Source organism: Camelus ferus, chromosome 25 (assembly GCF_009834535.1).
Source record: "Camelus ferus isolate YT-003-E chromosome 25, BCGSAC_Cfer_1.0, whole genome shotgun sequence".
Lineage (NCBI taxonomy): Eukaryota > Metazoa > Chordata > Mammalia > Artiodactyla > Camelidae > Camelus > Camelus ferus.
Genome location: NC_045720.1, coordinates 1,079,309 through 1,100,801, shown reverse-complemented (window position 1 = coordinate 1,100,801; position 21,493 = coordinate 1,079,309). Strand labels below are relative to the sequence as shown.

The following is a 21,493-nucleotide window of genomic DNA, read 5'->3' as shown; positions in this document are numbered from 1 at the left end:
CAGAATTAATTTAGAAAGCGCAGGCCCCGCGGAATGACAACAAAGGAGCTGGCACGTGCTGGGGGATGGGACCGGGACGGGGCCCAGCCCAGAGGGTGCCCCTAGACCTGCCTGGATGTGCGGCTCTCCCTCCCGGGCACAGCCAGCCGGGGGACAGGGCCGGCCATTCCAGGCTGCCGCACAGAGGGCACTAGGCAGCCCCAAGGCTGTCAGGAGGCTCCCCATCCACAGACGGGCAGGAGAGGGAGAGGGGCAGCACATCCTTTAGGTGGCCACCACACCCAAAACTGACAAGATGGGAGGGAGTGAGTGTGCCAGGGACAAGGCCCCTGCAGACACCCCAAAGCATCCCAGCTCCCTCAGTGCAGACCAGAACAGGCCCCAGAGCAGGTGGCCAACATGAAGCAGGCCCAAGTCTGCTCCCCCAGCACAGCTGTAGCAGGTGGGGACAGGCCACCAGGCATAGGCAGTCAGCAGCCTGTGCCCGGCCTGGAGAGAACACTAGCCCCAAACCCATGGGCGGGGGCTGGGCGGGGATGCCAGCCCAGCCTGGTATCTGCCTGGAGAAGGCTCAGTCTCAGGGGAAGAAGAGCCACTTTCCAGGCACATAAGAGGAAACAAGAAGGCAGGAAGGCCCCACAGACACCTGAGCCTTTCCAGGGTCACAGGATCTGCCCAGATGCTCCAACAGCTGAAGGGGTGCAATCCTTCTGCAGAAGGCCACGTGGCCCACCCTTTCCGGGACAGCTGAGCCCAAAGCTCTAGTGTCCCTCCATCGGCAGAGCAATCAGCGGGGGCCCCAGCAGGATGGGAAGCAGATGGTCTCAGCTCAGACCCCAGGGGAGGCCCATCCTCGGTGCCTGTCTTGAGTGGGCTCCATCCGGGCCAACACGCTCTCATGAAGACATGGGATGGGGGGGGGGCAACCAAGGGGACACAGCACTGGAGGCTCCAAGCAAGTGCACCATTGCCCACTGCCCACCTGCCGGCTGGCTCTAGGGCAGCAAGCCCTTCCTGTCTTCGTGTCCCGGAAGCCCATGACACTTCCTGTCACCCCACAAGGGGACAGGGGACCTCATGTGCACAGAGCTGGGGGCTGGTGTCACCAGGTCCTGCTCTTTGCCCAGTGCCAGGATCAACAGCCCACACAAACCAGCAGAGCTCCCCCTGCCAAGGTGGTCCTGCCCTCAAGGGCCAAGAGGAGCATGCCCTGAGGCAGTCAGCCCCACACGAGGTCCGCGCTAAACCAGAGACACTTTGCCGCTCCCTCAGCACCCCGTGCACCAGGCCCACTGCCTACGGCCAACGTGAAAGTCCGAGGCTCTCCCTGGGGCCCCCAAGGGCCCTGCCAGCACAAACACTGCCACCTCAGCTGTCCCTCACCTCCACTTAGCAACTCCGCCCCAGGCAGGGTGCACCCTGGGCCCCACCTGGCCTCCACCACCAAGGCCATCCCCCAGGCTCGGCATCCTGATGCAGCATGGCTGCCAGAGTCCTCTCCAGGCCTGGAGCAGGGGCAGGGAGAAGCCTGCAGGAACAAGGCCACCATCCACAGGCCCACAGGCTGTCCTGTTGACATTATACCCAGAGACCTCTCAGAGGCCATGGGTCAGTGAGCCCCTCCTTTCCCCAATGCACAGGTCACTGGGGATCGCAAGGAGCCACCCTTCCTTCCCAACCAATCACACAGGGGGCGGGGGGGGGGGAAGTGGGCCTCTATGCAGGGCTGGGTGGAGGGGGCTCCCACTGCCCCTCAATCACCCTCCCGCACAGACCTGCTCTGCTGGCCTAGGGAGCATCTTGGGCAACGCTGTCAAAGGACAGCCAGGGTCAGCAGCCCTCCTGGTGTTCCGTCAGCCCACCTAGAACCACCCCGGCAGAGCCCCTCCCTGGGCAAGACACAGCCCCCAGGGACCTGCCTGGGCCTTCTCACTCCCCTACACTGCCCTGACTCTGCAGGTCTGTCTCCCCAGGGACTGCGTACCCTGTCTGGGGGAAGGTGACATCATCCAGCCACAAGTTATCTCCCGAATTCCATACACAACTTCTGCCACACGATACAAAATAACCAGACACACAAGCAAATCACACTTAACCCAAAACTAAGAAGGGAAAAACCAGGCAATGGGATGAACAGTGACCCAGATAACTGAGCGGTCAGACAGGGACTTCAAAAATGATTATGCGTTCAAGAACTCAAAGACAAGACTGCAGATATCGGCAGAGACCCAGTAACCATTTTAAAGGACAAATAATGAAAATCTCAGAACTTAAAATAACTAAAACTAAGACCTCAATGGATGGATTTAACAACAGATTATACAAAGCTGAACAGACAGTAAGTAATCTTGAGAACAGGTAGGAAGAAACTGTCCAGATTTAAGCCTGGAGAGAAAAGTCACAGAAGACACAGGAAAGAGCACAGAAAACATGTAAGATACGGTGAAAAGGTTCGGTGCAGACGCAGCAGAGATCGCAGGAGGAGAGGTGGGGATGGAGCAGAGGCCATGCTTGAAGACAGAATGGCTGAGAATTTTCCAAATTTGATGAAAACTGATAAGCCACAAATTCATAGAGTATGGCAAACTGCAGGCAGGGTAAGTAAAGCCTGCAGGAAGCGCCCAGAGCACAACTGCTGAAAACCAGGGACAGACAAAGCCCCACCGCAGACGGGGGCGGGAAGGGGGGGGCCCAGTTACTGGCTGCCACGGGACAGTCTCTCCCCAGCGGTTCCCAACTAAAACACTCTCCAGAGAGCGACAACAGAGACGTCTCAGGGAAACATCTATGGAAAGCAATGGTCCCCAGCACCCCTGTGACACAAAGGAAACATGAAGAAATGTTCCCAAATGCAGGAGAGGAAGGGACGGAGAGGGGTGGTGCAGTAAACACATGGGTGAGTCCACTGCACACAGTGCTTGCAAGGTCTAGGACACACGGAGAGTTAACACCACAACAGTTCCCGTGCTCGTGTCGAGGGAAGAGAGGAGAGTGGGGCCTGGGGACTCCGAGCTCCTCCCACTGTCAGCGGAGGGTCAGACGATCATTACTAAGTCCAGAAACAGTGAGTCCAGGATGCACACTACCACCTCTGTGGAGACCACTGAGGAGAGGAATAAAAAAATGCATTATAAGCTAACTGAGAAAATAGAATAAAAATACACCCAAAACAAGAAAAACAAAAAAAAGAAGAGAAAAAAGCGGAACGGGTGGAACAAAGAGAAAGCACACAGCAGTATGCATATTTAAACCCAAGTACATCAATAACTGCACCACATGTGAATAGGCAAAATCTCTTAGACAGACGACCGCACGCCACTTTTAACTCTGGGGTTGAACCACCTTCAATTCTCAAGGTGTACTGACTTTTGCTTTACTAATAAAATCCTTTGCTTATTAAAAAAAAAAAACGAAAGAAAGACAATCTCAAACTGTACTTAAGAACCAACTACTTGCTGGATACAAAAAAAAATCCCCAAAAACCACAGCTGTACTACAGGAAGGCCGACAGTACACGCGTTCCCAGGCGCCACGTAACATTTGCATGGCGTGTGAGCGCACATGTGCACACGCACATTCTGCAACACTCCCAGTGTAGCTGTACTCGTGTCAGAGAAAGAGGACTTCAAGGCAAGAAGTGTTACTGGAGATAAAAAAGGACATTTCATAACAGTAAAAGATTCAATCCACCAGAGAGATATAACAACTCTAAACGGTTTGCACTCAGTTAAGCGACCTCAAAATATTTAATGCAAGAGCGACAACTGGAGAAATGAACACATTCACTGGCACAGAGGAAGATTCTGCACTGCCTCCCCGTGACTGTGGGGAAAACAGACTCCCTCCCGGCCCATCAAATCAGTGCACATACAGAAGGTGTCAACAACACAATTAATACCATTTTCCTCACAGAGCCCCACACTCACCAACCAGCATCATTCTTTCCAAGTGGACATGAGAGCTTTACCGAAACTGACCCTAAGCTGGGCCTTAAAACAAGTCTGGGCAGACTTCAAAGGACTGAAATCACACAGATGGCACTGCAATCCCCAGGGCATTGGAAATGAAGCACCCCTTTCTGAATAACCCTCGATCAAAGAAAAACTTGAAATGAAAATTAGAAAAACTTCGGAGAAAAACATAAACAATTAACTTGCAGAAGACAGCTAAAGCTATGTTCAGGTAGGAATTTATAACCTTTTACCTGCATGTTTTAAAAAATAGGAAAGCCTGAAGGCCAACGGTCCAGCCACCTGGTCCTGTGTGCTCGGTCTGATCTCAGGCCCACTGGCCCGCACAGGTAGCTCTGACCCTGAAGAGCAGCCCCCGCCCCGGCCTCCGCTCCCAGGCTGCCTGTGCCCCTCGTCACCCTTTGGGGCACTGACTCAGGACCCAGACTCGAGCGTGCACACACCAGCCAGCCCCGTGTCCAGGGCAGCAGGAAGGCAATGTGGCCCTGTAATGCCTCCACCTGCTGCCCTGCCCTCACAAGCCGAGTGGACAACCGTGTGCGGGCAGCAGCCTGAGCCAGATGCAGACGACAGACCCCCACCACACCTGGCACTTTCTTCCTTTAAATTGCAGGGAGTAGGGAGAGCTGGTCTAAACAGAGCTCCCCGGGGAAACATGATTCTGTAGTTCCTTTTGGAGATGCCACCTCTGGGCCCAAGGCCTGCTGCCCACCTCGGGGCCCCAGGCTCCACGCAAACAGAGGAACAAAGGAGAGCCACTCTGGCCCAAACCACTGGCTCTTGGTCTTGGAGGGAGGGTCCATTGCATCCTTGCTGGCTCTGGCACAGGCCCAGGCTGAGGTGAGCAGGGACAGGGGTCCCCGTGACAGTCCCTGGGGAGTGACGGTGTCTCACCTGCTCCTCCCACAGGGCCGGGCACCAAAGATGCAGCCTCAGAGCAGTCCCTGAAAGGACCCTCGGGTGGCAGAGCCGACAGGAGGGGACAGGCCACAGGACGGCCCTCCTCTCCCATCTTAGCTACTGCTCCTCCCCAGAGGCCTGGACCAGAAGGTCCACCCTGGGGACACCCCTGCCATGGCCTGCCTGGTCTTCCTTCTCTGCCCAGCTGTCCCAGCGGGAAGGAGATCCACCCAGGGTGGTCAGGCCGACACAGGTCCTGCCTCCCAGGCAGCTCCCAGCGCCATCCCCAGGACTCATGTCCCTGAGTGATGGCCTGGCTGCCCTGGCTGGGGCATGTTCCCAGGGTGTTTCAAAGTCAGGGCAGAGGGCTGTCATCAGCCTGTCCTGAAGAGGAGGAAAGGGAGGCTGAGAGGCCAACACCCTGCTGAGGCCACAGTCACTCAGCACAGTTCAAGGCTGCCTACCAGCTGGGCACCTCCCTGCAGCTGGCACCGGGTCTCCGTGCCCGGCCCGCTTAGCTCCTGGACAACCGGCTGGGGTTCTGTCACTCAGGACACAGACACAGCAGCCAGCCTGGCCATCAGTCTGCACCAGATTCTCACTGAGGGACGGGGCAGACTCCTGGACGGGCAGTGCTGGCCTCCGCGCCCCTTCCCGGGCCCGCCTCCTCAACCATCTGGATGTCCTTGGTCACAGCAGCCCCTGCGCCAGCCATCCCTGCCTGGGAACGCCAGGCTCCCTCCCACCCCTTCCCCACTTCAGAGGTGATGCCCAGCATCTGCACACAGCCTAGTGGGTGGACACCCCCGGAGATGTGGCTCTGAAGGCCACACAAGGGTGCACAGGCCCACAGCCAGGTGCAGACCGCTGCCCACAGTGGGGGAGGCCCGAGCCTCCCCAGCCTCACTTACCACCTACAGGAAGCAGTCACCTCAAGCTCAGAGCCCGGAACAAATTTAAGTTGTGTCCTTCCCCTCCTTCCCCAGGATCAGGCATGGATCAGAGCTCACCGGGCACCTCCTCTGCAACAACGCAGGGCACAACAGAGACCAGGAGGACAGAGATGACAGGAGGCGGTGGGGATGCAGCGCACGAAGTCCTGCCTCACAGCCAGACTGGTGAGGCCAAAGGGGCTGGGGTCTCAAAACAGCCCCCGGGGCTGGAGAGGCTGCAGGTCAGATGCTCCACTCCTTCATGCCACTCAGACCAGCCCAAGGTGCCCCCAACCTAGGGATCCAGGCCTGCGAAAAGGGTGCTCCACACCGTGAGAACGTCACCTCTCCTTCCAGGCCAGGAGTCGGCGGGTAGGCCGGGGAAGGACGCAGTAGCCCCCCTCCCCAACCCGAGGCTCTGAGCCAGCTGTGCCTGACGGGCACACGCACTCCCACGCCGCCCTTGTGGAATAATTAATTGGCAAGGCCACGACAGACGTAAAACTGGATGCCTCTGACACGCCAAATAATCCATGCCAGGCTCGAGCCAGCTGCGGCTGCCTCTCATAGGGCCGACGGCAGCCTTTCTATTTCCCCTTAGGAAGCACGGGTCCAGACTGAACCGCTCTCACGTCCTTCACCGCATCCAGCCAGCATGCCACGGTGGGAAACTCCAGCAGCGAGAAGAGCAGCGGGGACAAGAGGCGCCACCCAGGCTAGCACCCGGTAAGCCCACCCTAAGCGCCTGCCTGCCCACCCCCTCAACCCACATAGCCATGCCCAGGAGGTGACCCTTGACCCCCACCCAGACGTGGAAACAGAACACGGCAATGCCAGCACCAGCCTGGAGGCTCAGAGCAGGGCCCCCAGCACTTCAGGGAGCCCCAGACTGGAGCACTGGGCAGGGTGGGGACACCACGGAGCCACTCAGCCCTGGTCTTGCGTCCTCCCTTCCCTACCACAGGAAGCCTGCCTCCTTCCTCCCACCCGCTCTCTTCAGGGTCCCGACTCCTGACCAACCCAAAATGCCTCAGTGGGCCTAGTGATGAGTATGGAGGTCCAGGGCAAGTCTTTGCTCTGCTCCCTCTGACCCCTGCCTGATCTTCCCGCAGGCCTGAGGCCACCCAGCACCATGCAGTGGGTTCTGGGCTGCAGTGTGACTGCGGGCCCCTGCCCACTGGTTCCCCGGGTCAGAGGAGAGGCGGGGCCTGTGGGAGGGGGGCGGGGCTGCAGGACTCCAGAGGAGGGGACGTGAGGACGGCTCTGCAGTCTCCCGTGGCTCCCGAGAGGTTGCTGTAGCAGAGCTGGGCCCAGGCACCGCACCACCCTGGAGGTGCGTTCCCGACTCCTCAAGCAGGCGCCTGCTCAAGGGCCGCCCCACCAGTGCCCCTGACAGACTAAGCATGACTGACAGGCTTCAGGGCCCAGGCAGCTGAGGGCCTGCTCTGACTCCACAGGAGCAGGAGGGCGCCCCAGGGACATGGTGACCACCCCAAGGGGGGCCCTTCAAGCCCAAATGACCGAGCAGTGGGGGGAGGCAGCCCAGGATGTCCCCTTACAGTCAGCCCACAAATGGGCCACCCAGGGACCCACACCCCAGTGAGCACTGTGTGCCTGAGGAATCCCCAAACCCTACAGGTCCCTGCTCTGGGGCTGAGGGAGGGGATGACAGCCCCCCAGGGGGCTTGGTGAGGAGCCTGGGTACTGGGGACAGACACTCGCACTCAGGCTGGGATGGCCCCAGCACCGGGTGACCCCAGCCAGAGGATCTCCTCACTGGCCACCACGGCCAGGTGTCAGAGACTGGGGGCTACACAGTGAAGACTGGGTAAGGCCCAGACAAGGGCCCAAGTCACACCTGCCTTTCCTGCTAGTGACCAACGGCGAGTGAACGCCCCACTGTGCATCCATAAACAGGTGACAGCAGTTCCTCCGGATGGTGTGGCTGGCGTGGCCCCAAGCCTGGCAAGCTCTCAGACAGGGGCAGGCAGCCGTATGAGGCCCAGCTCAGGAGAAAGCCCTCAGATCTGCCCCTGAGCACCTGAGAGCCCAGCCCTTCTGGTCAGCCCCAGCCCTGCCCACAAAGCCCCGGGCCGCCCTCCATGCTGGCAGCCTGTCTGCGAGGTCTGGGGCTCTAGACAGGCAGAGGAGGGAGAGGTGGGGGGGCTACTGCCTCACGCTCACTGCCCTGGGCAGACGAGGCAAGGGGACCCTCCCATCCCAGCAACTTCCAGAGGTGAGAACACCCTCACCCACCCCCCCCGTGGCTCTTCCTTGGCACAGGCCAGCAAACATTCACAAGTGGCTGGAAGGAGCCATGTGACCTGTTGCCACCATGAAGTTTCCTAGCCTGGGGCCCTGTGGGTCGTGTGGACCGGGCAACAACCTCTCCACCCACAGGGAGCCGAGCTCAGCGGCGCACATCGGGTCTGCCACCCAAGGGCAGGGCAGCCTGAGTCATGGTGCTGGGCCCAGCATGGCCAGGGCAGAGGAGCCACGGAGCCAGCCCTGAAGCCACAGTCCTGCCCTGGAGAGAGAGCTGGCGCAGACTGTGACAACTCCACAATTCAGTGGATGGCAAACCGGAAACCATTTCTGAGGTCTGAGAAAGGTTCTCTCCTTTGCTGCCTTCTCTGGGGTCCAGTCCAGCCAAGGAGTGGTCCCCTGCCCATCCCTTCTCAGGTGTCACCTCTCCATCCCCAGCTGCCTACAGACCCACCCTAGGATGAAAAGGAGGACAGAAAGACCTGTGATGGCAGAGGGAGAGGCCCTGCGGCCCCCCCCAGGGACACCCGCCCTGCCCCCCTCAGCCGAAGCCTGACTCTAGGCCCAGGGAACTAGGCGGGAGGGTCAGAGGGCTGGGCCAGAGAATGAAGGCGAGGGTAGAGGCAGGGGAGGGAAAGCAAGAGGAGGAGTCGGGCTGGAACCTCCACAGCGCTCAGTCCCCAAGGCACCAGCGGCCGCGCAGGTTTGAGCTCAAGCAAAGCGAGTGTGTGTTGCGCCAAGTAAACTGTGTGCCTGCGGGCTCGCCGTTCCCTGACCGCTGCCTCCTGCTTCTGCGCTCTCAAATGAAACTGCTGATAATATGCGCCAAAATAAAAAATGAGCGCACCTGGTCCCAAGAAAATTGATTCTCCCTTTTCCTGAACCGGCGATTGCCAGGTTTTATATACTCTGTTCCTGGTGATCATTAGTAATTCAATTTTCTTTTTATTAGCCCCCTTATCTGCTGAGCAATATAGTGGCAGAGCTGACCTCTTTTGCACGGGTAAATGTTTAAAATCTTTTCCCTGATTAATTTTGCCAGTTAAGAAAAAGAGGAGAAATGGCCCGGCTCTAAGCCATCACAATGAATAAAGCTTAATGTTGATTGTGATGGAATTTCTAACACCAGGGAAATTGATTGAACGCAGCAATTACACTGCAATGGTAACTCAAGGGAGATGGGCTCGCTTCCCCTGGCCGTAGCCTTTTGGTTATTTAAAACAATCCAATTTGCAAGGATAATTATGTATTAGTGTTTTATCTGCCACTTGAAATGAACAGGGGAGTTTCGATACTGGCCCAGCATTAGCAGGTTATTGCTGCAAATTACTTGATATCTGCTTTCTTTCACATAAAGAGGAAATTAGGCAATCAATTACCAGAAAAAGGTGGATGAGGGATAAGAGGGGCAAGCGCGCCCTCTGCTGGCCACTGAGAAGCACAGCGGGGCTGAAGGGGGAAGCCCATCTCTCCCCACCCGTCCCTCTCATCTCCATCCCCAGAAGTTCAGGAGCCCACAGGGGTCAAGTCTGACCTTGCTCAAAGAGGAGGGGCACCTGGCACTAAGAGTTTGGGTGAGGAAACAGGATGAGAGGCCTCAAGGCAACTCAGTGAGGAGGCCACCCAAGCTCCCTGCCCCCATTCCCAGGGAGGCCCTAGCTTGGGTCTGCACTTTCCAGGAGGCAGGAGAGCACGACCTTGGGCGATGTGGACAGACAGACCAACAAGCACACAGAGCTGCTCGAGCCCACTGAGGGAGGGCAGGAAGGCCTCACTCCCTTACCCCAAGACCTACAACACTGAATAACCCTTCCCATCCTCTGGTCCCACCTGCCCTCTGGCCTTGGCCCCTCCCACCCTCCGGGATGCCGGCCACACGGGACCCCTCTGCCCCTGGAAAAGGCAGTGCTCAGCCCACCCATGCCCCTGCCTGCGCAGATGTGCCTGCTCGCTCCTCTCCTCACACAGGTCTCAGTTAAGATGTCCCTCCTCGGAGAAGCCCCCAACTGCCTGGCTAGAGCTGACCACTTCCCAGCAGCACCCCTACGATACTGCCACCCGCTTCCTCTTCCTCAGAGCGCTTCTGCCTCCAGAAAGCGACTTTCCCACCTTTTAAAGCACCTGCATTTGCGTCCACTGCCCACGGTGCCCCGGGAGCCAGCACACTGCCTGCACACAGAGGTGCACCACACACTGTCCTTGGCTAGGTGGGGGGAGGGGAGGGGATGGACGGAGGCCGGATGGGTGGGCTTAAGAACAGGCAGGTGGAGGGTGGGGATGGATGGAGGATGGAAGGTGCGTGAGGGGAGGATAAATGGGTGGGTGGAAGCTTTCTCCAAGCCTTTCCCCCGCAGGGCTTCTGTGCGTCGTTATCCGTGGCCATCACGTTGAACTGTAACTACGAGCTTACTCATCTGCCTCCCAGTGCAGAGAAATGTGAAGGCAGGGACTGTGTCAGCCCCCTCGGTGGACTCTGCAGCCCCTACCCGACACCCCACATCCCACGGTGCCCACAGAGCAGCGCACCTGCCCTGTCAGTAGTGGCGGCCTCCACCATCCCCAGCCTACACCCTACTCTGCTCCAGGCCTGAAAAAGGACCAGGCGGTTCACAAGCCAGCGGGGCCTGAGGAAGTGCCCCCTTCCTCCACCTGGCCTGCTCAGCACACCCACAGGCCCAGTGTATGGTCCCGGCCAGCCCCTCAGCCCTCTATCCATCCACCTGGCAACCGGGGGATTGTCCTAGAATGCACCCAGCCCACAAGCCCAGGACGCTGCCCCTACGGCCCCCACCCAGCTCTCCAGCTCCCCTGGGGTCCCTCCGCCAGCAGTTCCTGCAGCAAAGCTGCTGCCAGGATGTTCCTGTGCCCAAGGCAGCCCTCACACCCCTACCCCCAGTCGCACCAGAGGAAGATTCTGCCCTGCCTCCCAGTGACTGTGGACCGCAATCAGGACCACCCTCCAGCCCCATGGGAAAGTCTGGCTCTGCCTGGAGACTTTCTGGTGTCACCCGCCTCCCACCCCATCTGGAGAGGGCTCCTCGAGCCAGCCCTCAGCCCGTGAGACAGAACGACCTCCTCTACCCCATGCTGCTCCTTCCTTGGGGGCGTCCGCCGCACGGGACGGCAACAGTCTGTCTCAGGCTGTCGAGCCCCAGACCAGGCTCCGTGGGGGCAGAAGCTGCACAGGCCCAGGAGGGACACAGTCGAGGCCAGCTCCGCTAAGCTGCGAGAGCAGCTCACACGTGGCAAGAGGTCAAGGTGTGCCTACCTGGGTCACCCCACAAACCCCTCAGTGCCCATCCCTGCCTCAGGACACAGCACCCTGGGAGGCAGGAAGGGAGAAAAGAGGGCCCAGCCCTGTCTGCTACAACCCTGCCACACTCAACACCTGACCAGCAGGTGCTCCGCAAACACATGCTTCCAGGCCCAGCATGGAGGCCTGATGCCTGGCAGACGCCGACCAGCACTCGAGGAACTCCGCCCCCCAGAGAGCACTGGGGCCAGGAAGGGCCCGAGGAGGAGGGACAGGGCCTTAGGGCCTCCCCAGCACGCTGCCCTGACTGGGATACTCCTCCCACGAGCCACCTTTTACCACACCCCGGTCGTCTTGCTGAAATACCGCCTCCACGAGGCGCCCTGCCTGGCTACCCCCACTCCCTTCACCCCAACACACCCTCCTCACGGCCAGCCACTCTAAATGTCTGTTTTTCACTGACCAGCTGGAATGCCAGCCACAGGAGTTCAGGAGGGGACCCCAACCCCCTGCCCCGGGCCTCCTGGACCCCCAGCACCCGGACAGGATGTGAAGAGGCCTATGGCCTCTTCCACCTCCCACAGCCGGCCCTGAGCACCGCCACTGCCTGCACGCTGCCAGCCCCATGTGGCACCTCATCTGTGGGGACAGATCTCCATCTGCAGCTTCTCTGCACATCCATCCTCTGGCGGCTGAGACAACATTGTGATGGAGAGGATCTGAACAGGGGCTCTGAGTCCCCGCAGAGACCCAATGTCCATAGACACCATCTTCTGGCCTCTCTCCCAGATGCCTCAAGAGGCCACCTGAACCCTCCACCTGTCCCCAACCTCCCTGGGGGCTCAGCCACTGCCACCAGTCTCTCAAAGCAAGGGGCCTCCTCAACCCATCCAATCCATTCAATCAAGGCAGCCTGGCTATAGGTCGGTCACCTTCAACCTCTTCACTCCCAGTCAGTCCTGCAGCTAAGGCCCAACCACTGATCCAGGCACCTTGCTGGCCACCAGGGACCGCCAGCCAGGCTCCCTGTGCTCTGTCACCTGGGATGAAATCTACACCTGCCATGACACACGGGCCAAAGGAGGGCAGGTGGCAGCCGGTGCCCTCTGGCCTCACTTCCTCATGTCTCCCCTGTGCCCTGATCAGCCCTCTGCCTGGGACCACCCTCTCATGGCTCCCCGCATAGATGCTCAGCTCTGCCCAGGCACCCGGTCATCCAGAAGCCTTGAAAGCCTCCTGGCTGGGCCAAGGACAGCGCCTTCAGCTGGGCTCTCAGAGCCTGCTCAGCCCCAAACCCCGATCACCTCGAGATCCACACGTGGCCACCTGGGAGTCATGGCCACTCATTCCCCCACTGCTCAAAGGGGCCACGCCAGGGTCAGGTGTGCCTGCAGGAATCCTGGCTCTCCTTCAGGGCACTGCCATCACCTCACGGTGGGGAGCCACCCTTGTTGGGTGCCATGCCCACAATGCTCCCCACCTCTCTCCTGGACACCAACCACTCAAAAAGAGGGCAAAGCCCACCCCTCCCAGGCCAGCTCAGGCTTCCCCAGGAAGAGGCAGGAACCAACAGGGAGGGGACGGTTGACCCGCAGCCCAGGTGGCACCAGTCACGCCCCTCCCCGTCCAGGTCTCACCCACTTCCCAGGGACAGGACACGGAGGGATGTGCTGAAAAGGCCTCCAGGAGCCTGCCTGGAGCATCTTCCCCAGTCAGAGTGCAGGGCACAGCACCCCACCCCAACCCCTGCCCAGCCCGGCCCTTCCTGCCCTCCACTGCCCCCAGGCTGAGCACTCCGAGAGGAGGGCAGGGCCAGCGCAGACCCTCTCGGGCAACTCCCCAGATCCCCTCCTCCCAGTGGTCGTACCTTCCTTGGCGGCGGGGAGCTGGGTCCGGCTGGGAGGCAGGCCGCACAGCCGGTGCCTGGTGACCTGCATCAGGCCCTTGTTGGGTGTCTTCTTCAGAATGGGGCTGCTCTTCCCCCGGAGGGCCTGCCTCCGCCGCAGGCTGAACTGACTCTTGGCCGCTGCAGCAGGTGGGGGGCTGCTCTTCTTGTCCCCAGAAAGGCTGCAGAAACACAGGGCAGGCAGCTCTCAGCAGGCTCCCCCAGCGGGTGGCTCCCCACACCCAACCTTAACCACCCAGGTCCCAGAGCCACAGAATCAGCCCCAAGAGGCAGCCAAGCCCCTCACCTCCCACCCCGCCATTCCCCTGCTGCCCCCAGGTTCCAGCCCTGCCCACTTGGCTTTCCCACCCACTCAGCCTCAGCAGCTGTAGGACAGCTGCTCCCTCCCACCCCACCTCAGCACCAGTGAGCACAGGGCAGCAGCCCATGACCCCACTCGACATGTCCACAGCCATCTCCTCCACCTCCCCAAGCCACATGAGCACCAACCCAAGTAGACCTGGAGGAGGAGCAAAGGAGGCAGGCACCATCCGAGGTGGAGCTGCCCCCAGCCGCCCCAGCCCTCTCTGGAGGAGGGGCTCCCTCTCATGGCTCCCCTTCCACCCTCGCTGAAACAGACCACTGGCCAGAAAAAGCAAACAGCCCGAGTAATCCAAGCCAGCACCTGTCTGGGAGGCAGGGCCCAAGATCAAGGCCAGACAGCAGGAAGGACCCTGGAGTGGGACTCGCTGGGAGGATGGCGAGTGTCACCATGTCTGAAGGCACAGGCAGGCCCTCTGACCCTGCCATTAGCAGCAACCTCAATTGAGTCCCTGACCCCAGACTGAGCACCAGGCCGTGACTCCATCTTCCAGCCTCCTCAAGATCCGAGAGTGCGGAGGGTGGGAAAGGCGACAGGCATTCAGTGAGGCAATGACTCACCCTGTCCCCTGGCTGCCAAGGGGCAGCCTTCCTCCCTAGAGGAAAGATGACTCCTGCAGGTGCACTGCAGCCGGGTCTGTTTGCCGAGCTCCTGGCCCGAGCACAAAGCAGTCCGTCCACAGCCCCCAGGGTCCCAGGAAGGAAGCCGGCCCGGCAGCCTCTAGTCTCTCACCAACAGGACAAATAGTAGGCTTGCTGGCACCACCTCCACCTGTTCCCGCCTGGCTGGGGGCCCCAGGCAAGCAGCCCCTAGCCATGCTGAGCCCCCCTCACTCAGCTGTAAGGAACAGCAGGAACCCTGGCCTCGTCCCTACCAGATATGTTAACACCACACCATGGGCCCCATAAGGGCGATGCTTCCTTCCTACCCCTCACCTCTGCAGGTGGGCCCTCCCAGCTCCCACCTGCTCTACATATCAAGCAGGGAGCCTGCCTGGCCAGCACGCTCCCCACCCTGCCTGCTCAGACAAGACCAGGGGTGGTGGCAGGGACACATACCCAGCACCCCCCCGCCTCCTGATGATCTTGGTGCGGCTCTTCACTTTGTATGCCGAGAGCGGGGTCTCACTGAAGACAGGCTTCAAGCTGCTGTGTCCGACTGCTAGTCGGTCCCCCGGCGGGGACCTAGACGGGACTGGGGAGAGCTGGAAGGCATGGTCCTTGCTGCCAGCCTCTGACTGCCAATGGAAGGATGACGACGAGGAGGCCGAGGGGCTGGAGGCCTTCCACTTGTACTTGCTGGGCGCTGCCCCAGGCATGGAGGACACAGCCGACCTCCTGGGCTTGGCATCTAGGTCGGCACTGAGCTGCGGCTTCTCCACCCGCTCTGCTGCGGCAAAGGGAGCCTGGCACACATTCTCTGCCGCTGGTCTTGGACTGAGGGCCCTCCGAGGGGCCCGGGGACTCTTCGCCGAGGCAGCCACCCACTTGTAGTTGTTTTTCCGGAACTTGTTGGTTCGACAGGACACGAGCAGCGAGGGTTCCCGGGTCTGTCTGGGTCCAGTAGCTGGTCTCGCTGGGCCTGTCACCAAGCCAGAGGCAGTTGACTGATCTGAGCAGCCAGCATTTGCTCTCCCATCCCCAAGGAGCTGTGTGACAGAGCTGGCCACAGAGTGGGAGCCCACCTTCCGGCCCAGGGCCAAGCAGCCCCGCTGGGGCAGGCTGGAGGGCAGGCAGCAGGCCTTGACCGCAATCGCGCTCTCGCTGACCGTCCGCCGGGGCTCCGAGGGGCTGTCGCTTAAACTGCTCATAGACTTCACCACCCGGGGCTTGCCAGGCTCCTTCTGGCATACCAGAAGGGGGTCCTCGGCACTGCAGCTCCCTTTGGCTCTGCTTGGCCTAGAGAGCTGCCGCTGCCCACCAGGGGGCTCACCCTCACCTCCCTGAGGTCTGTGTTCATGTCCATCCACGACGCCCCTCAAGACCCCCGCAGCGCTGGCTGAACCCGGCTCTGATGGTGGTTCTATCTTGATGACCATGTTCTGATCTGGACTGAGCTGGACCTGCCTCTCCAAGACATACTGCTGGGGTTCGGAACCCTGGCTGCCCCCAGCCCTAAGGGATGGCTGTGCAGCACAGTCGCCAGGTGGGTCCGAGGATGCCAGGGGCCGATTCACCAGGGAGTATTTCTTGCGCCACGTAGGCCCATGGTTCAGGGAGAAACCCCTCTGGTTCGGGCGAGGGTAGCGGGCACTAAAGGCCCTGCTGCTGTTGTAAGTGGGTGGCTGCCACTGGGGAGCGGTGGAGGTGCCTGGGGCAGAGGCACTGCCATGGAGGTTTTTGTAGTCGTCAATCAGACCTGAGAAGACAGGAATACAGGCTTAGTTAACCAGAGAGTGAGTAAAACCAGCAAGAATCCCCAGGAGGGGCATCCGCTGACAAGACACCCTGCAGACCCCACTGGACCCTGCCAGGTTCCAGTGCAGGAGGAGCAGCCCCAGGGCCTAAGAACCACTGACAGTTCAGCCCAAACTCTCACGGCCAATCTTTCCCATGAGGCTTTTCCTGTCGGTTCTACTTCAGTCCTATTTCTGCCTGCTTGTCCTTAAAATGCACATCTGCAGCACAGTATTTCCTATTTGCTGGGAATACAACACTGGGTCCACAACACTCTGAGGGGACATATCACTCAATATGAAGAGACAAGCAAGGCCCCATGCTGCAATGCCTTGACAAGAAGGGGTCCAGGCGGTCATGGAGGCCCTCTGGCTTGCCCATGGACAGAAAGGGGGCAGGACTGCACCTTAATGACCTCCCTGCCTGACACACAGAATGGTGACTGTAAGATAACTGATGCCTCTGGGCACTCCCCACTTGACAAGAATGTCACAGCACCCTCCCCTAAGGAGAGGAGAGGCCTGGCCAGCTGGAGCCCCAGCACAGTGGACCACCATGGGGCCTTTCCAAGGAAGCCCCTGGACAGCTGTCCTGGTGCAGGTGGGGCACAGGCCTCGGCTGGAACAATCGGAGCTGTTACAACTCAGCCAACAAACTAGTAGCCAACCCCCAAGTTATAACATTCCCCAACCACAGGTCCCGCCCCCAGGCCCAAAGAGAGCCATATCCAGACCTGGTGACACATTAGGGCAGGTATGATGGAGATCCAGGAAGCGGAAGGAAGGCGGGTTCAGCCCTCCTGGACACCCCATACACACTTTCCAAGTCCTTAAGTCTCTTTGTGGAAATAACTAAAAGTGGATTTTTTTTTTAAGTATAGAAAGCCAACTTGGGTCAAAAAATTGCAAAGTTTGGAAACTGACGCCTGGGGAATCTGGGCCCAGAACATGAAGGAGAGTGTGGCTGTACGGAGAGAAGAGCGTCAAAACGGGGTGTCCAGGGAAGAAATACACACGCCTGCCCCCGAGTGCGCCATGCCCGGCAGCGCCAGGGACCAGCCCTCCGCGCCACGGTCAGGCGCCGGGAGACACGAAAGGGGCGCAGAGGACCTGCTCGCCGGTGGGCGGGGGGGGGGGGGGCGGGGAACCGCCTCCCGCCAGTTACTAAGCGACCGCTCCGCGGCCACCTGCCGCAGCGTGGGAAACGCCCGTACCTTCCGCGGGACGAAACCGAGCGACGGCTCTCCCCGGCCGGTCCGAAAGACCCTCCGGGTTTCCTAGCCCCAGCCGGACCCCACCTTATCTCCCTACCCGACCCGACCTAGCCGCCGAGACCGCAGGTGGAGAGCAAACCCCTCGGGGAGGTGGACGGGGGCCGGCTGTGAGGTGAAGGGAAAGAAGGGGACGTGCGACCCGAGCCCGGCCCGACCCACCCTGCAGGAGGCGGATCTGCCGCCGTAATTGCTCCTTTTCCTCCATCTCTGGAGTCCGCGACGCCCGGCCAGGCCCCCGCGACGTCATCGCCGAGCGACCGTTTCCCCGCGGGCGGGGCGGAGCGCGGGAGGTGCCGAGACTGCGCACTGAGGCGAGGCCCGGGCGACTGCCCGGCTGCAGGGGATGATGGGGGAGGGATGGAAGTTGCGCCGTCTCCCTGGCAAGGGCCGGGGAGGCGGGGCCACGCACGCGCAGAGCGAAGGTCGGGGGTATGATCACTGCAGAGCGCCCGCAGGGTGCATCTCCGCCCCTGCGGAGGGGACGTTGCGTCTAGTGGTTCCCGCCCTGGAGACCTGGGCTCGCCTTTCCGCCACGGGCTCTCGTTCCTTGCGGAACTGGGCGGGGGACCGAGCCCCAGACTCCACCGGCGCCGCAGCTCCGTTCCTTCTGCGTAGTGTTAAGTTCTGGGGGCTCCGCGAGGGCGGCCTGGTGGCACGAGGGCCCCAGGGGCTCTGTTGCAGTTGCGCGGGCCAGGACAGGAGAGGAGACGTCCCAGACCGAGGAGGCCCTGCAGAGACTTGTTAAACCTCTGAAAACGTGAGATGTTTTGGTTTATCCGTGGAAACAGGCACAAAAACAGGTGTGTAAACCCCTGTACACTGCTGAGGGGTGTAAAATTGTATGGCCGCTGTGGGGAACAGTCTGGTGGCTCCTCAGAAGTTTAAAGTAGAATTACGGTTTGACCCAGCAACTCCACTTCCAGGCATATTTCCTGAAGAAGTGAGAAAGTGACTCAAACATACTTGTACGTCAGTTTTGGATGAAGCGTTATTCGCGATAGCCAAAAGGTGGAAATAGCCCAAGTGCCCATGAGGATGAGTGGATAAACAGTCTATATCCGTACAATGGAACAGGATTTAGCCTTGAAAAGAATGTAGTACTGACCCATGCTACAGCGTGGATGACCCTCAAAAACATTACGCTAAGTGAGATGAACCAATCACAAAAGGACAAATATGGTAAGCTTCCACTTACATGAAATGTCTAAAATAGGCAAATATATACAGAGAGACAGTAGATTAGAGGTTACCAAGGGCTGATGGAAGGAAAAATGGGGAATTAATGCTTAATGGGGACAGTTTCTGTTTGAGGAAAAAGTTTTCTAAATAAACAGTGGTGATAGTTGCACAACACTGTGAATGTACTTAATGCCATTGAGTTGGACTCTTAAAAATGCTTATATGACAACTTATATGTTGTATATTTTTACCCAATAAAAAAATGGACAGAATGTGTCTGCCACAGACCTGAACAACAGGAAATGTTAAGAGGAATTCTTCAGGGTGAAAGGAAAGGGTACAATACGGAAACACCTACTTGAAGAAAGAGAACAGGAAATGGGAAATACGTTAGTAATTAAAAGAAATCTCACTTCTTATTTTCTCTAAAAGACAAATAGTTACAGCAAAAATAATAAAAACATACTGTAGGTTTATAGCATATGCCAGCAATGAGGCAAAGGGTCACGTGCACTGTGTCTCCTGCAGGTGAAGATGCAGCCACAGGCAGCCTCCCAGATCAGCACCTGAACCTGCCCTAGGGGTTAGTGTTACTCCACTTCACATACATCAGGAGGCACCCTGGGGCTTCTTCCACAGCGGTGGCACCAGGCTGGGAAGACCAGTCAATAGAATGGCCCCCTGCACTCAGGCTGTGAGACCTAGTGAGCCATGGGCCCGGCCCTAACACCTGAACACTGTGTAAGATCCTTGCGCCTTGGAAGACTTGGCACATCTCTGAGGGCGGGGTCGGGGAGTTCTCAGAGAATGAGTGAAATGGCATTTTCCCACTAGGGGTCTTGGAAAGCACTTCTTTGGGCTTGTCTTGCTTCTCCTGAGAATCCTGCAACCATCCCTTTATGAATGAGTCAGGGTTGGCCTGCTGGAAGATGGACAGCATGTGCTCAGTTAATACCACTGACCCTCTTGACAGTCAGCCATCTGCCAAACACATGAGGCCACACACGCGCAGAGTGAAGGTCAGGGGGTACGATCACTGCAGAGCGAAGGTCGGGGGGTATGATCACTACAGCTAGTCACAAAGTCAGTGAACCCAGGTGATAGCACGTGGAGCAGAGATGAGCCTAAGTGTTATAATTTAAAGAAACTCACAGAATTATGAGCAAACCAGTGGATGTTGTTTCTGCCACTAAGTTTTGGGGTGATTTCTTAGAACAGCACATGGGTGTAGCACTGAACCTGTTGGCTTTGGTGCTCTACAAGCTCTCTGCTCCTGGACTGCAGTCCTGGGGTGGCGGACGGGAGACAAGGTTTGTGGATTCGTCTCCTGGAGCTGTGAAACTAAATGGCATGTAAGTGCTGCCACGGGTAAGCCACTAAAACTGATCTTGACAGTTACACTTAAAACTCTTTGACACCCATCAAGCTGGCAACGATTAAAACAGTCTGCTTTCACAGTGTTGGGGGCGGAGACTCACTTCACTACTCACTTTTTGAATGTTGGCATAGCCTTCCTGAAGGGCGATTTGCAATATGTGCCAAGACCCTGAATACCTTTTGAGGAAATGCACTTTTTGGGATTCCCCCAAAGGAAATAATGAATCACATGCAAGGCCTTACGAACGGAAATACCAGGTTCTGAGTTCTTGCATACACGGGACAAAAATATTGAGTATGCTTTTAGCCCATACAGCATGCCAGGCCCCGCTCTGGTGTTAACACACATTCGTGCAGTGACTCTTGACAACAACCCTCTCAGGTGTCATTTCTGTCCTAGGGATGAGGAGACCAACACAGAGCAGGTCAGTCTCACATCCCCAGTCTGGCAGCATAGCCACGCCCTCCCCAGTCTCCTTGGCAACCTGGGCCAACTACTTCCTGGTCGTCCCTCCTCGAGGGCTCCCTTCTTGCTCCCTGCAGTCTGCCCCTCTGCCAGGCTTCTCTCTTCCCCGAGGGGCTCCCCAGGCGCAGGTCTGGGGCCACAGAAAGGACTTCCGTTTGCACATGCAGCACACAGTTGCTGAGGATCAGACATCCCCGTTATTGGAAGGCCGTTTTCAAGGGCCTTTCCCTCTCTTCCCTGCCAGGGCCGTTTTCTCCACTCCCCCTCACCCCCCTTTGCTCACCCCGCTTCTCCCACACCAGCTCTTTTGCTCTTTTTCTCTACACTACCCCAAGCAGCCTTCTTCCTGAGGACGCACCCCTCAGAGGAAAGGGCCCCTAGGACTTACACGCACTCAGCACTCATCAGCGCAGCTGGGCATTCACTCCCAGCCGAGTGGTGCTCTGACACACAGGGTGCTCCGGGGCGCCGCCTGCAGGGGCTTCTGGGTGGCAGGGCGGGCAGGGCAAGGGCAGAATGCAGGCAGGATGGGGGAGGTGGTGCAGGGTGTGGCATCCTGGGCACCGACTTCCCGGCATCCTGGGAGCCGCCTCCTCCCGCAAACTGTTACTGGAGCGGGGCACAGGGTGGAGCCAGTCCTGGCTGCACCATCCCCATCGCAGATCCAGCCAAGCCCGCGTGATCCCGGGCCCTGCATGCCCCTGTGTCCTGATGGTCTGGGGCTGGGTGGGGAACATGGGGCCCTCTTATGGAGCATAGGTGGGTTCCTCTGATGACTTCCCTTCACCACGGTCTCATGTGGTCCTGGTCTCTGCTGTCCCCTCCCTGGCTCCCAGCTACCTCCCTCCTCCCTCCTTTCCCTAAGTTCGTTCTCGTATCTCCTCTAAGGCGTCCCAGTGCTCCTTGCACCCGCCGCACTCTCCTGGTTATCCCCAGGATCTTAATGACCTGCTCCTCCCAGGGCAAAGGCTGGCAGGCCACTGCCCAGTTCCCAGCGGTGCCTGGCCGGGTGCCAGCCCCTCACTGGGTGGGTGGAGGCACCCCATTGCAGGGAGCTTCCTCTTCCTTAGAGCTCTCGAGGGCACTTGACTCCTTCCCGCACACAGCCAGAAGCCCCCTCCCAGGCCCCCATCCCTGGTCACAGCTCTCCATCAGGGGCATGGTGTCCTCCCTGGCTCTGGACACCTGGGGCCTGCCCAAACCTTGCCCAGGGA

At 59.0% G+C, this 21,493-nt stretch overlaps 1 protein-coding gene across 2 annotated transcripts in view; it reads right to left on the bottom strand.

Moving 5' to 3' along the window:
* ZC3H3 (zinc finger CCCH-type containing 3) overlaps positions 1–17,553 on the bottom strand; it is an 83,200-nt gene extending 65,647 nt beyond the window's left edge. For both annotated transcript variants that reach the window (XM_032468233.1, XM_032468234.1), the window contains exons 1-3: positions 17,417–17,553; positions 14,647–15,946; positions 13,189–13,388 (exon numbers count right to left, since the gene is read on the bottom strand). In XM_032468233.1, coding sequence (XP_032324124.1) covers positions 13,189–13,388; positions 14,647–15,946; positions 17,417–17,504 — 1,588 coding nt within the window. In that variant the 5' untranslated portion in view covers positions 17,505–17,553. The remainder of the gene's footprint in view (positions 1–13,188; positions 13,389–14,646; positions 15,947–17,416) is intronic.
* Positions 17,554–21,493: the final 3,940 nt, after the last annotated feature.